Below are 13,698 nucleotides of genomic sequence, written 5' to 3'. Positions count from 1 at the left end.
CTAATTATTGGCTTGATTATCCATTTATCTTATCTGCACAAACGTCATCATCTGTATCTCCAGTAATTGATCATAGATTGTTTCTCCAACTGTCTTGTCAGTCCACTGACTTAATCGTATGTCATTTCTTAACCTTGTGGTTTTCCTTCACAAGCTGCTTTGTACAATTTGCCACATTGCCTTCCCGGCTCTGTTGGGTGTACCCATGGTGCTCAAGTCATGTCCCTGCGAGTCCAGAACTGGGCACTACCCCTCAATTCTTGAATCTGTCTTCTGGAAGTCCTTTGGTACAGTCTCAAAATAAGGAGTCGGCCATTCAAGATATGAGAAGTCTTAGGGCAGAGAATCTTTGCAATTCACTACCGAATTGCTGAGTATACTCAAGATAGGTTGATGTGCTTCTGGATATTAAGGGAACCAAGGAGTATGGGTTTAGTGCTGGAAAGTGGTGCTTAAGTTGAACATCAGCCACGGCCTCTCTGAATAGCAGAGGAGACATGTGGGGGAGGGCCAGGGGGTGTGGAAAATGGCCTCCTACTAGTTCTTATGTTCTCTGCCCCTCCCTCTCCACAGGTGCTGCCTGACCTACTGAGCATTTCTATCACCACAGTGCCACCTCTTAAATGCCCTCTGAACTGGCCACTCAGATGTACCATTACCACTCATTCAAACAGAAGAGGACATACTACCAGACACCAAATTCAGACATAACAAATGAACTGGGCTGAGAGTGACATTGCTAGATCCTTCTCAAATGTCTGGGGAATGCTATCTAACCTGACAGAGCCAAACAACAGTGACACACTGCTTATTAATCACACTTGCAGAATTGTACCTTTTATGTCCTCCATCACAGTCCCTGGGTAGGTCTTGTCCCACTGATAGGACGGAGGGGATTACATGGTGATATCTGGGCAAAAGGGAGTAGTCCTCAGAGTGTTCATTGTTGACTCCAGAACCCATGAAGGCTCACTACATCAGGTTAAACATGATCCCGAGGGATCTCAGCGGGGTGGAGTAGTAGAGCATGAACAATCGTGGAGAACCTAGTACTAAGGGCTCGCTGTCTAAAATTCAGGGAGTGACCCTTTAAGGGGTGAATTTTTCTCAGGAGGTTTGAGTTTTTGGAACTCTCCTCCTCAAAGGGTATGAAATATTTTTATGGCAGAGGTAGGTGGATACTTGATAAGAAAGGGAATGAAAGGTAACCAGACTAATGGAAATCTAACTTTATGCAAATTCTCCCATACACTTTTAAACCATTTTTCAATCTAATAAAAGTATTTCATGGTATTCATTAATGACTGGATACAGTATATAGTCTATTAGTTTAGTTACGGGTAGTGTTAGGGTAATTATTCAATGAAATGAAATTATAGCAGGCATATGTAGAGCGATATGGTATGGATTACTATAGAAAAATTAGCTTATGGACAGTTCTCAGGAACAGAACACTTGCGTAAACCCATGGTCCACCTGTATACATCCATGTTCTTCCAAAGTAAACAGACAATATACAGGGGCAGGACAACATAATTTGAATGCATTTGCACAAACTCTGGGTAACCAGGATAGTGGTTTCCTGCTGTCTGACGTATTTGCCCGGACCAGTATTTCTTCATATATCAGATTCTCCTTTGGGGGCACTGAGCTGCCAGGAATTTGGTTGTGATCAGATGCAACAACAACTTACATTTATCCACAATAACTATCACCCCTGCAGAGCATCATTAACCTGGTAAAAGATCTCAAAGCACTTCATCAGTACATTCAAACCAAACTGATTTGAAATAAAAGATTGTAAGCGTTTTAAAATATGCAAAAAAAGACAAGAGTGAAAGTTAACACAGATCTCTTAGAGGAACAAGCAGGAGAAATAATAGGGAAGAAAGAAATGGCTGAGGCATTGGAGTAATTTGTAGAAAGTAGAAGATACAACCATACCAAATATAATGGGAAAACAAGGATTTAATGAGCAGAAGAAAATGGAAAGCAATTAATATTGACAAAGGGAAAACACGAGGGATAAGAACTCAAAAATGACAAATCTCCAGACCTGATCAACATCCAGAGAGTCTGAAAATGGTGGCTACTTACATAGTGCAGGTATTAATAGCAACCTTCCAAAATTCCCTGTTTTCTGTAATGGTCCCAGGAAACTGGATAACAAATGTAATTCTACTGTTCAAGAAAAGGCAGGAGAGAGGAAACAGTGAACTGCAGAGTCAGTCGGTCCGATGCCAAGATGCCAAAAAATGTTGGAATCCATCATTTATAGGAAGTTATAAAACAGAGTATTGGGGAAAAAAAAAACATAATACGATTAAGGCAGATCAACATGGTTTTACAAGAGGAGAACCACTCTTGACAAAACTATTAAACCTTCATGAGGACGTAGCCACCAGTGGAATGAGGAGAAACCAAGGGAACCAGCATTTCCAAAAGGTACTCATTAAATGAAATGCAAAAGTGGTATCTGGGCAGGAGGGAGTAGTTCCCAGAGTGTTTATTGCTGACTCCAGAAGCCATGAAGGCTCATGACATCAGGTTAAATATGGATAGGGAAACTTCATTACTGCCTACTCTCCTCCTTAAACCAAGAATCAGCACTCCTCCATGATGAGCAATACATGGAGGCATCACCAAAGTAGCAAGGGCACAGAATCTCAGGGGGTTTCAGTGTCCATCACCAGGAATGAATAGACAGTGCTAACATTGACCGAGTGGTAAAAGGACACAGCTGCCAAACAACGAGTGGGAGGTGGCAGCTTCAAGAACATCCCCATCATTAATTATGGTGGGACCAGCAAGTGAGTGTTAAAGGCTGAAGCACTGAAAACCTCATTCAGCCAGAAGTGCTAAACAGATGGCCAGAGATCTCCACCATCACAAAAGCCTCTCTCCAGCCAATTTGATTCACTTTGTGATATCAAGAAACAGGCAGCCAATTTGCCTACAACAAAGGCAATGGGACGAGATAACATCCCAGTTGCACCTCTGCCAACCTGTTCCAGTCCAGTTACAACACTGACATTTACCAGAAAATGCTGAAAGTTGCCCAGACACTTCCTGTTCACAAGGAGCACAATAAATCCAATCCATCTAATTACCACCCAATTTCTTCTTGATCAGTGATGGACAGTGCCAGTAACAGTGCTATTCCAGTGGCATTTACTCACTAATGTCCAGTTCGGGTTTCATCAGGACCACACGGCTCCAAACCTCATCACAGCCTTCATTCAAATGTGGCCCAAGGTCCAAATTCCAGAGGTGAGCTAAGAGTGCCCATACTTCACATCAATGCAGTATTTAACTAAGGGGTATCATGAGGAAAACACACCAGTGATTAGAGTCATACGTTGCACAAAGAAGGTAGTGTTGTTGGAGATAAATCATCCTAGTCCCAGGGGTCACCACTGCAGGAGTTCTTCAGGGCAGTGATGTAGGCCCAACCATCTTCAACTGTTCCACCAATTAATTTCCTTCCATCATGGAAAGGTCAGAAGTGGGAGATTAACTGAATGTTCAATTTAAACTTCTCGCCAAATGAGGCAGCTCATGCCCGCATGCAGCAAGACTTAAGGGTTGACTAGTGACATGAAAACAACTTGCCAATTAAGTGCCAAACAACATCCATCACCAACAGTCCAATTACCAATCCTCAATACTCAATGGAATTACCACAGCAAATCCCCTCCACCATCAACACGCAAGAGGTCACCACTGACCACAAGCTCAACTGGACCAGCAGGTGGCTGCAAGAGCAAGTCAGAGATTTTGGCTTTGGCATCCTTTGGCAAGGCCTTTTGTCCATCAGCAAGGCACAAGTCAGGAGCACGATGGAACAGTCTTCACTTGCCTGAATGAGTACAGCTTCAACACCTCTTAAGCAGCTCAATACCATTCAGGACAAAGCAGCCAGCTTGATTGGTACTCCAATTAATCCCTCTAAACATTCATTCCCTTTGCCTCCAAAACAGAGTGCACCATCTGCAAAACACACAGCAGTTACTCACCAGGATGACTCTGACAACAACTCCCAAACCTGTGGTTTCTGCTGCCACAAAGGGTAGTAGGTGTGTGGAAACACCACCACCAGCAGGTTCACCCTCCAGGTTGCATACCGCCCTGACTTGGGAAATATATCACTGGTCCCTCATTGCTGGATTTAAACCCCGAGCCTCCTTACTGGAGTACCTTCATAAGAAGGACTGCAGCAGTTCAAGGCAACAGCTCACCATCATCTTTTTGAGGGCAATAAATACTGCCCTTGCCATTAACACCCAGATCCCCCCAAAAAAGTCAGTTTAATACACTAACCTTTCACTCATCAGCACCAGATCCTGCCTCTAAATTAGTGGAGACAAAAACTCTCTTTACCAATTATTAGGCCAATAATAAATTTCAAACTTGTAACCAAGCCCGATTCATATTCGGCCAACTTGCAGCACAGCTGACCAGCAGAGAGCGGAACAAATCAGAGTTTGGAGCTGGGCAGCCAAGATTGTCCGCAGAGACTGTTCCAGCTACAGGAGCTCAAGGTCTCGATCAGTGGAGGTGCCGGTCAGTCTTCCAATGCCCATGATCATTTGCAAAACCACTCTAAAATCTTTAGTTCTTTGATCATCTGCCCCTTATTCCTTTCCTCGGTTCAGACCTTCACCTTCAGCCTTCTCTCATCTTATCCACTCCCACAGGCCAATTTAGTCTTTCAATTAGGACCCTGGGAAGCAACAGATCAGCATCTTTGTTGTACTCCCTGTGGGCACCCAGCTAAGCAGACCAAGGCTTGGTCAGTACATACTGCCTGCTGTGCAGTAGAAATGATCCAGCCAGCTGACCAAATTCAATAAACATCTCAGTCACATTGCTTTTTTCAGTGTTTGCATCCCCACTCAGCTCCCATTCCAGCTCGGGTCAAGTGGCATGGCTTCGTATGCTAGTATTTGTGAAATGGATTCAGCAGTGTCAGACACATACTTTCCTTCCCGATCTGTCTATTCCCAAGCTGCTGCATAAATGAGTTTTTTTTCTGGTTGGCAAGAAACAACAAGTGGTGTGCCACAGAATTCAATGCTGGAGCAACATTTCAGTTCATGTAAAATGGATGAAAGCATTAAAAGTATGGTCACTACATTTACTGATGCAGCAAAGATAGGAAAGTATATTCTGAGAGGAAACAAGGAGGCAGCAAAGGGATTATACACAGGTTAAGTGAAAGGTCAAAGGTCTGGCAAATACAGTGTGGACTTTGGCAGAGAACATTAATTAACTGGCAGAGCATTGCAGAGGGATCTGGGTGTCCTATTGCATGATTCATAGAAGGCTAGCTTGCAGGTAGAGAAAGTAATTAGGAAAACTAACAAAAAGTTATCACTTGTTGCTAGGGGAATTGAATAGAAGGCTTATGCTTCTGTTATACAGTGCAATTATGAGAGGACATCTGGAGTACTGTGCAAGTTTTCACCTTATGTCTAGAATGTTGACACACGTAAGCAATTCAGAGGAGGGTTTACTAGACTACACCTGCAATAGATGGGTTGTTCCGAGGACAGTTTAAACAGGCTAGGTTTGCAATCACTGCACTTTAGAGGGGATTCAACTGAAACAGAAGATCCCGAGGGATCTCAGCAGAGTGCAGTAGTAGAGGATGAACCATCGTGGAGAATCTAGTACTAAGGGCTCGCTGTTTAAAAATAAGAGACTGAACCTTTAAGACGAGGAGTGAATTTTTCTCAGGAGGTTTCAGTTTTTGGAACTCTTCCTCAGAGGGTATGGAAGCAGTGTAATTAAATATTTTTATAGCAGAAGTAGATGGACACTTGATAATGAGAGGGAGTGAAAGGTTACCACAGATAGACAGGAATGTAGAGTTGAGGTTACAGTCAGCTCAACCATAATGTTACTAAGTGGCCTGCTACTCAATTTGTATGTTTGTATATTTAGCAGATGGCTTGGATGTAGTAGTCCCAAGATTACTACCCCAGGATTAGATGGATGGTAACTTCAAAACTATCACCCATTCAATATTTTGTTTGAAAAAGTCAACTTGCTGTTTTCCAGAAAATTGGATCTTGTTCAAGGATCCTCTCCCATCTCCTTTATCCTCATATCAGGCAAGTAAGGCACTTCTTTGGACTGCTCATCTCAACTGCAGAGGATGCTCTCTATGCTTCAAATTTTCACAGCCCCAAACTACAACCTTGCTACAGTGCTCCTCCCTCACTCCTGGACTGCCTCCCACTCCACTTGCAACTTTCCCCTCATTAGGGATGATGTCTTTGTTACCTTATGGATGGGACAAGTAGCTTCAAAACTTATCAAACTCCCCTGCCCTGCAACCTGTGCAACTCTTACCTGCAGACCGCCCATCACACTCTCTTTTTTCTGATCTGTCAGATATTTCCACGCACCCTCCCCACACACACCCCCCCCCCCCGCCCAAAACAAAACTATTTATTGGGAAGGTTCTGACCCACGGTGACTCACATAGGGACACTTCCAGCGAGTGTGGCAATTTACAAACCCCTATGCACTGCAATCACAGCATAAAGATCATGTAACTATCCTGTGCCCATTTCAGGCAATGAATAGGAGCCAAAGATGGAAATAAATGACATAGCAGAGCCTGTACTCTGAAGTCAGACCACTGGGGAAAGTGATCTTCTTTTTGGCTCAGCTGCTTTGAACATCCAAAGTTACACTATGCAGGGGCTCCCGGGGTTACAAATGAGCCAACTTATGGAAATCCAACTTTATGCAAATTCTCCCATACACTTTTAAAGCATTTTTCAATCTAATAAAAGTATTTCATGGTATTCATTAATGACCGGATACAGTATACAGTCCATTAGTTTAATTACAGGCAATTATTCAATGAAATGAAATTATAGCAGGCGTATGTAGAGCGATGATATGGATTACTATACAAAAATTGGCTTATGGACAGTTCTTAGGAACAGAACACTTGCGTAACCCATGGTCCACCTGTATACACCCATGTCCTTCCAAAGTAAACAGACAATATACAGGGGCAGGACAAGGTAATTTGGATGCATTTGCACAAACTCTGGGTAACCAGGATAGTGGTTTCCTGCTGTCTGACGTATTTGCCTGGACCAGTATTTCTTCATATATCAGATTCTCCTTTGGGGGCACTGAGCTGCCAGGAATTTGGTTGTGATCAGATGCAACAACAACTTACATTTATCCACAATAACTATCACCCCTGCAGAGCATCATTAACCTGGTAAAAGATCTCAAAGCACTTCATCAGTACATTCAAACCAAACTGATCTAAAACAAATAAAAGAGTGTAAGTTTCAAAATATGTGAAAGAGACAGGAGTGAAAGTTAACACAAATCTCTTAGAGGAACAGGCAGGAGAAATTATAATAGGGAAGAAAGAAATGGCTGAGACATTGGAGTAATTTGTAGAAAGTAGAAGACACAACCATACCTAATATAATGGGAAAACAAGGATCTTATGAGCAGAAGTAAATGGAAAGCAACTAATATTGGGAAAGGGAAAACATGAGCTGTAGAGGTATAGGGAAATAAGGGAAAGGGGAAATGAGACTAACGGGATTGCTGCCCCCAGGAGGTGGCATGGACCCAGTGGCCTCCATCCATGCTATTATGTACACAAGATAGTTGTAAAGGATTTTGGCAAGGTTGTGTCTGGAGTCATGAGTGGAAGGTTGGTCTCCATACCAGGGAAGGATATACTTGGCTAGGAAGTACTGCAGGATAAATTCAATAGGATGAGGATAGACTCCCACCCACCCACCAAAGGAAATATCAAGGAAGACAGTCCTATTCTTTGCAGTTTAGGTGAATGAGAAGATTTTATACAAGATTCCAAGAGGATTAACTGGGTGGATGCTGAGAGGCTGTTTCCTCTGGCTGAGATGGTCGAGATTAAGGGGACAGATTCTCTAGATAAGGATTATGCCACATGATTCAAATGAGAAAGTTCTTTCTTCGAAAGGTTGTTATTCTTTGGAAATCTTCACTCTAGGGGGTTGTGGATTAACACTCAGAGGTTATTCAAGATCAAGAGTTATGTATTTTTTGGATTTAAGAGAATTGCAGATTATGGAACTCAAGTAGGAAAGTAGAGCAGGTTTGAGGGACCGGCTCTTGTTCTCGTGTCTCGACAGTAAGAAGTGGTGTCAACACCCTTGCTTCCTAGTAAGAAAACTATAGGTTCAAGTCTTGCCGGAGAGAACTGGGCACCAGATCTAGACTGATGCTCCAGTCCGCTACAATTCAACACCGTCAGAAGTGACGCACTGTCAGATGAGATCTTGAGGTTACCCAACATGTTAACAATGTTTCTCTCCACAGATGCTGCCTGCCCCAGCATTTTCTGTTTGTATTTATGTTAAACTGAGGCCCCATCTGTTCTTACACATGGATGCAGATGATTCTTTTAAAAGGAATTCCACCCCCACCAGTGCCCTGGCTGATATTTATCCCTTTATTATCACCACTAAAATTCAGGAAAAAAAAATGCTAGAAATGCTGAGTAGGACAGGCAACAAGAGGAAAAGAGAATTAATTTTTCCAGATTGATGGCCTTGCATCTTTGACCTAAAACATTAATTGTTTCTCTCTCCACAGATAGCACAGGAGTTGATGAATTTTTCTAGCATTTTGTCTTTACTGCAGATTTTTTTTTATTTTGCTTTTTACTCATGCAAAAACATGTTCTGTTCATTAGTGCAAGTTTGCAGAAGCTTGCCTTATGCAAATATTTGAACTTTTGGCTTCCCAAGATTTTGTATTGCATTTTGGCTCCACAAATACATAATTTAAATAAGGAAATTTGTTTAACTTAAAGAAAAACATTCCAAGGAGCTACACAGGAATGCAATCAGATTAAAATAAGATTTCAGCAAGAGTTGAGAAAATTAGGCCTAACAGCAAAAACTGGAAATACCAAGTAGGTGAGGCAGAAACTATGCAGAGAGAAACAGAGATATTGTTTCAGACTGACATGGTGAAAGTTCACAGACCAGAAATGGACATTCATTTCTCTCTCCAAGGATGTTGCCCAAACTATCCAGTATTTTGTATTCTCTTTCAGAGTTCTAGCATCTGCAGTATTTTGCTTTTTGAAGAACAATTGGATAGGTGATTATAGGGTTGGCTAAAGGGTTTGCACAACAAAGGTAAGGCTCCAGAGCAAAGCAGCTACTGCCCAGGAAATGCTCTCTGACAGACTACTCAACATCAACTATGTAGTATCATCTACATCACCCCAGTCGATCTACCATTAGATTTATCATCTAGCTCGTCACTTGACCTTTCCAATGTTCTAGCTTACATCCTATTATAGGTCGTCATCTCCATAAACTCACCCAAAACCACTGCTGTTAAATCCTACCTATCCCAGACTCCACTCCCCATTATCTTCATTTAGGATATTAGCTCTTGGTCAATCTTTTAAAGTTCTCATCCTCATGCACAACTTTGTTTTGGTTTTCATCTCTCCCCATATTTGCAACTTCTATCTGCCCTATAAACCACCAAACTCTTCTTCATGATTCAGGGCTCTTTTCCCCACTTCCCTCTCTTCACTCCACCACTGCTGCCCAGGCCTTTGTAATCCAGGTCTCACGTTCCAGAATTCCATCCTTAAGCTCTTTAAAGCCATTTTTAAATTCATCACTTTGATTATAATCTAAATCACCTGATTTGGCTCTGCTTTTCTATATTAAGACAATCCATAAATGCAAAAGCCATGCTCAAGGATGAACCATCTTCTTCAAGTCCTGAAAACAGAGGAAATACTTACAGGCCACCAAGTGTCCATGCCGAGAAGTTTACTGTTTCAGGTTGATGACCAACAAACTTCAGCCGGCTTCAGAATCATGGAGGTCAGAAATGGGGATATTTAGTGATGATTGCAGTGTTCAGTTCTCATAATGAAGCATCAAGATTCATGCCACACAAGTACCAGGCAATGACCGTCTCCAGTCAGAAACTCTCACCATTTACCCATAACGTTAGTGTTATCTAAACAGTAGCATTATCAATACATCTATGCAACTCTCTGAAAAGATAGTTTGGTATTTGTATTAATCTGCCAGCTTCCTTGTACAAACACTCTTGGTGTAAACAAGTCTTTCCCTCATATTTCATCTGGTTTTGTCCAAGGACATTATCCAAAGACTTTAACGCAAAGGAAGGTACAGAAGTAAATTAAACAAGAAACATAAAATGAGCCTGTAAAAACTTCTATGGATATGTTTAAAAAAAATTGATGTGGGTTCTTTACAGACCTAGACAGCAGAAGTTATATTAAGAAAATGAACACATATTTTGTGACTTTCCTCCCAGAAACGACACAGAAGAACAGGTCTAGACAGAATGAGCAGCCAAAATAAATTAGCATTAGTAGGGGGAAAAAAAAGTGTTGGTGAAATTAACAGAACTGAAGGGCAGCCTGATGGCTTATATGGTGTCCTGAAAGGCATAGTTTTAGAGACACTAGTTGTTATCTTCCAAATTTCAGAAATTCCAGAGCAGATCCCACAGATTTTGACATAGCAAATGTAATCCCATTATCTAAGCAATGAGGAAGCAGAGAAAATACTAGAGTATTTTGTCAGTTGCAACAGAGGACTTACAAAATAATAACAGTTGAACTGGGTGGTGTAGATGTGGATTTGAAAAGGAAATCATGATTGACAAATGAGTTTCTTTGGAGTTACAACTAGCAGAAAAGATAAAAATGAATTATGATGTACCTGGACTTTCAGAAGGCCTCCAATACACCACACAGGGAGTGATTATACAGAATTAGAGCACAAGGGATTGAGCCTAACAAACTGACATAGTAAAAGACAGAAAACAGTAGGAATAAACAGGTCATTTATAGATTGAGAAGTTGCATCTGGTGGGGTGTCCCATGGATCAGTGCCTGAGGTCTCTGCTGCTTACAATCTAAAGCCAATATTTGTGAAGGAGCAAGGTGTAATATATCCAAGTTTGCCAATACTACAAAACTGGGCAGCAGTACCACTTACCAAATATATTCAAGACCAACGTTGGTAGGGTTTGTTTTAGATATTAAGGGAATCAACGGCCATGGGGTTAGTATAGAGAAGTGGCAGCAAAGTAACATAGAAGTAGATTATTGATGAGGAGCGGGGGACAGAACTTCTATTTACGTTCTTATCCACATTCCTAAATGGGTGCCCAACCAGCTACCAGTATAGGGAGGCCTTCTGAAAGTCCAGATACATCATAATTCATTTTTATCTTTTCTGCTAGGTGTAACTCCAAGGAAACTCATTTATCAATCAGGATTTCCTTTTCAAATCCACATCTACACCACCCAGTTCAACTGTTATTATTTTGTAAGTCTTCTGTTGCAACTGACAAAATAGATTCTAGTATTTTCTCTTCTTCCTCACTGCTTAGATAGTGGGGTTACATTTGCTATGTCAAAATCTGTGGGATCTGCTCTGGAATTTCTGAAACTCGGAAAATAACAACTAGATGCAGCCAAAGACTTCAAAGTTACTGAAAATTTAGAAAGTTTTGCAACAGTCGTTGTCGTTATGCTCATGGTGCGCACCCTGTGAAATGTTACTCACTTTTCGAATATGGCAATCAACTTTTTCCTGTTCCTCACGGGCTCCGAGTCTTCCTCGAACTCCTCTATCTCCTTGCCCAGGAAGACCTCCTGGTGGAAGTCCTTGTTCAGGTTACCCCCCTTCTCCAGCTTCAGCCCGTTCACATGGTCCGGGGGCTGGATTTCGTTCTCGTCCTTGCCGACGACCGACTTCTCCCTCTTGGCGGCCGAGTTGTTGGTGGGTCGGGCGTAAACATCCACCAGCAGGAAGATGGAGAAGCAGCCCAGGTAGAGGCTGGCGATGCTGCACAGGACGGACTTGACGGAGACCATGGCCACAGTGTGTGTGTGTGTGTGTGTGTGTGTGTGTGTGTGGGCAGTGAGGGAGGGAGAGGGAGAGGCGGCGGCAGGAACCGCACCGATACAACTGACACCCCAGGCACTGCCAGCGACTGCGTCAACGCCGAGCGCCCGTCACCTGGCCTCGGCCATGGACAGGGCCGTCCGCTGCAGGTCACTGAGCTCACGGCTCCTGGGGCCCCGCTACCTTACACGGGTGACCGACCCACACACTGCGCCTTGGTTGCGCGGAAACCGGCGGGATAAATCCTGCCACAAAAGGGCTCTCCAGCAGGAAGGGTTCTGGGCTGCAGCGCTGAGCAAGATCAGCCTTCGACGAGCGAAGGAACCCGTCTGGCGCCTCCTGGCCTGGAGGACTTGATTGCCTGGCGCTCTGCGCTCGGCTCCCGCCCTCTGCCAATCCCCTTGGGCTCGGCTCGGGGGAGGAGACTGGTTGCTGTGCACTTGGCTTTCATCTTCTTAGGCAGTCCCTCGGGGGTTGAGGATGAGCACTCGAAGCCGTGCGGTGCATCAACCGACACACCCCTCAACTGGTCACAGTTTCAAGATCTCTCCGAGGGTAGTCATCTCTAGTCAAAGCCAAAATCGAGTTTATTGTCACACGCACAAGTTTATGTATGTGCAGGTGCAATGAAAAGCTTATTTGCAATAGCATCACAAACAGGTTGCATTAGAGACACAACATAGTTGGATATATTTCAAGTTTACCCAGCCAGATTTGCATTCCCCCCCCCCCACCATTTCCAATGTTTGTATGGACCATAAGTGGTGTTCAATGAAAAAAAGTTAAAAGCAGCATGTATTCCACACTGCTAACTCCTTTAAGGTGACCTGGAGTCATGAGAATTACTAGAGCTCAAACGATTTTGTTGCAAACTTGGGCAACCTGACCTCAGGCCTATGTCACAGGTTCCAATGAATACTGCGGTCCCAAAGTTGGGGGATGTTGGGGATTGGGGCTTGTGGAGGTGCTGCATATACATGGAGAGGTAAAATGATTGGATTAATAACCTGAGGTCTGGACTACCAAGCGATGATCCCATGGCCAAAGAATTGAAATTAAAATAATGAAAAAAATCAAGAATAAAAATCTAGTTCTAGTCTGTGAAACCACTGGAATGCTGTAAACACCCGACTGGTTCACCAATGTCTTTTAGGAAAAGAACTCCACTGTTCTTACCCAGCCTAGTTTATATGTACTCGAGGCCCACAGCAATGTGGTTTACTCTCACCTTCTGTCTTAAATGTTCTAATGCACTAGTTTAGAGGCAATTGGGAACGGACAACAAATGCCGGTCTTGCCATTGACACCCACATCCTGCGACCAAATTTTTTAAAAACTGCAGCTTGCAGCATTTGACCCGTAAGGTCAACTAACTGCAAAAGTTCCCAGGTGTACTATGGCCCAATGATCTTTCTTTGTTCTTCCTTAGGTACATGTTGTAGAGCCCAGGAAATTAATCTTAATGCCTGAATAATCCTGAAACTCAGTTAGGAACCTGGTCCTCAACTAACTGCATTACAACAGAGATGACACTGATTGATTGTAAAGCATATTGAGGAGTTCTAAATGTGACACGAAAATCACTCTTGAAATGCTTCCTCCAGTCTATCTCTAAATGTCCTTCCTCTAATTGTTTCTTGTGCATCACCAACTCCGCCCCCACTTTCTTTGGCCTGCATTTCAACAGTCCCTTCAGTCACCTAAAGGAGCTCTGGAACCCTTCTATTAACCCCTCCATATCTCAAAG

At 42.9% G+C, this 13,698-nt stretch overlaps 1 protein-coding gene across 1 annotated transcript in view; it reads right to left on the bottom strand.

The window, feature by feature from the left end:
* sdf4 (stromal cell derived factor 4) overlaps positions 1-12,408 on the bottom strand; it is a 51,630-nt gene extending 39,222 nt beyond the window's left edge. Inside the window, exon 1 of the mRNA XM_052039293.1 lies at positions 11,610-12,408. Within this exon, the coding sequence (XP_051895253.1) occupies positions 11,610-11,920 (311 nt within the window). The 5' untranslated portion in view covers positions 11,921-12,408. The remainder of the gene's footprint in view (positions 1-11,609) is intronic.
* Between the last annotated feature and the right edge of the window lie 1,290 nt (positions 12,409-13,698).

Source organism: Pristis pectinata, chromosome 26, assembly GCF_009764475.1.
Source record: "Pristis pectinata isolate sPriPec2 chromosome 26, sPriPec2.1.pri, whole genome shotgun sequence".
Taxonomy (NCBI): Eukaryota; Metazoa; Chordata; class Chondrichthyes; order Rhinopristiformes; family Pristidae; genus Pristis; species Pristis pectinata.
Note: the sequence above shows the minus strand (reverse complement) of the source record. Positions and strands in the feature narration are given on the sequence as shown.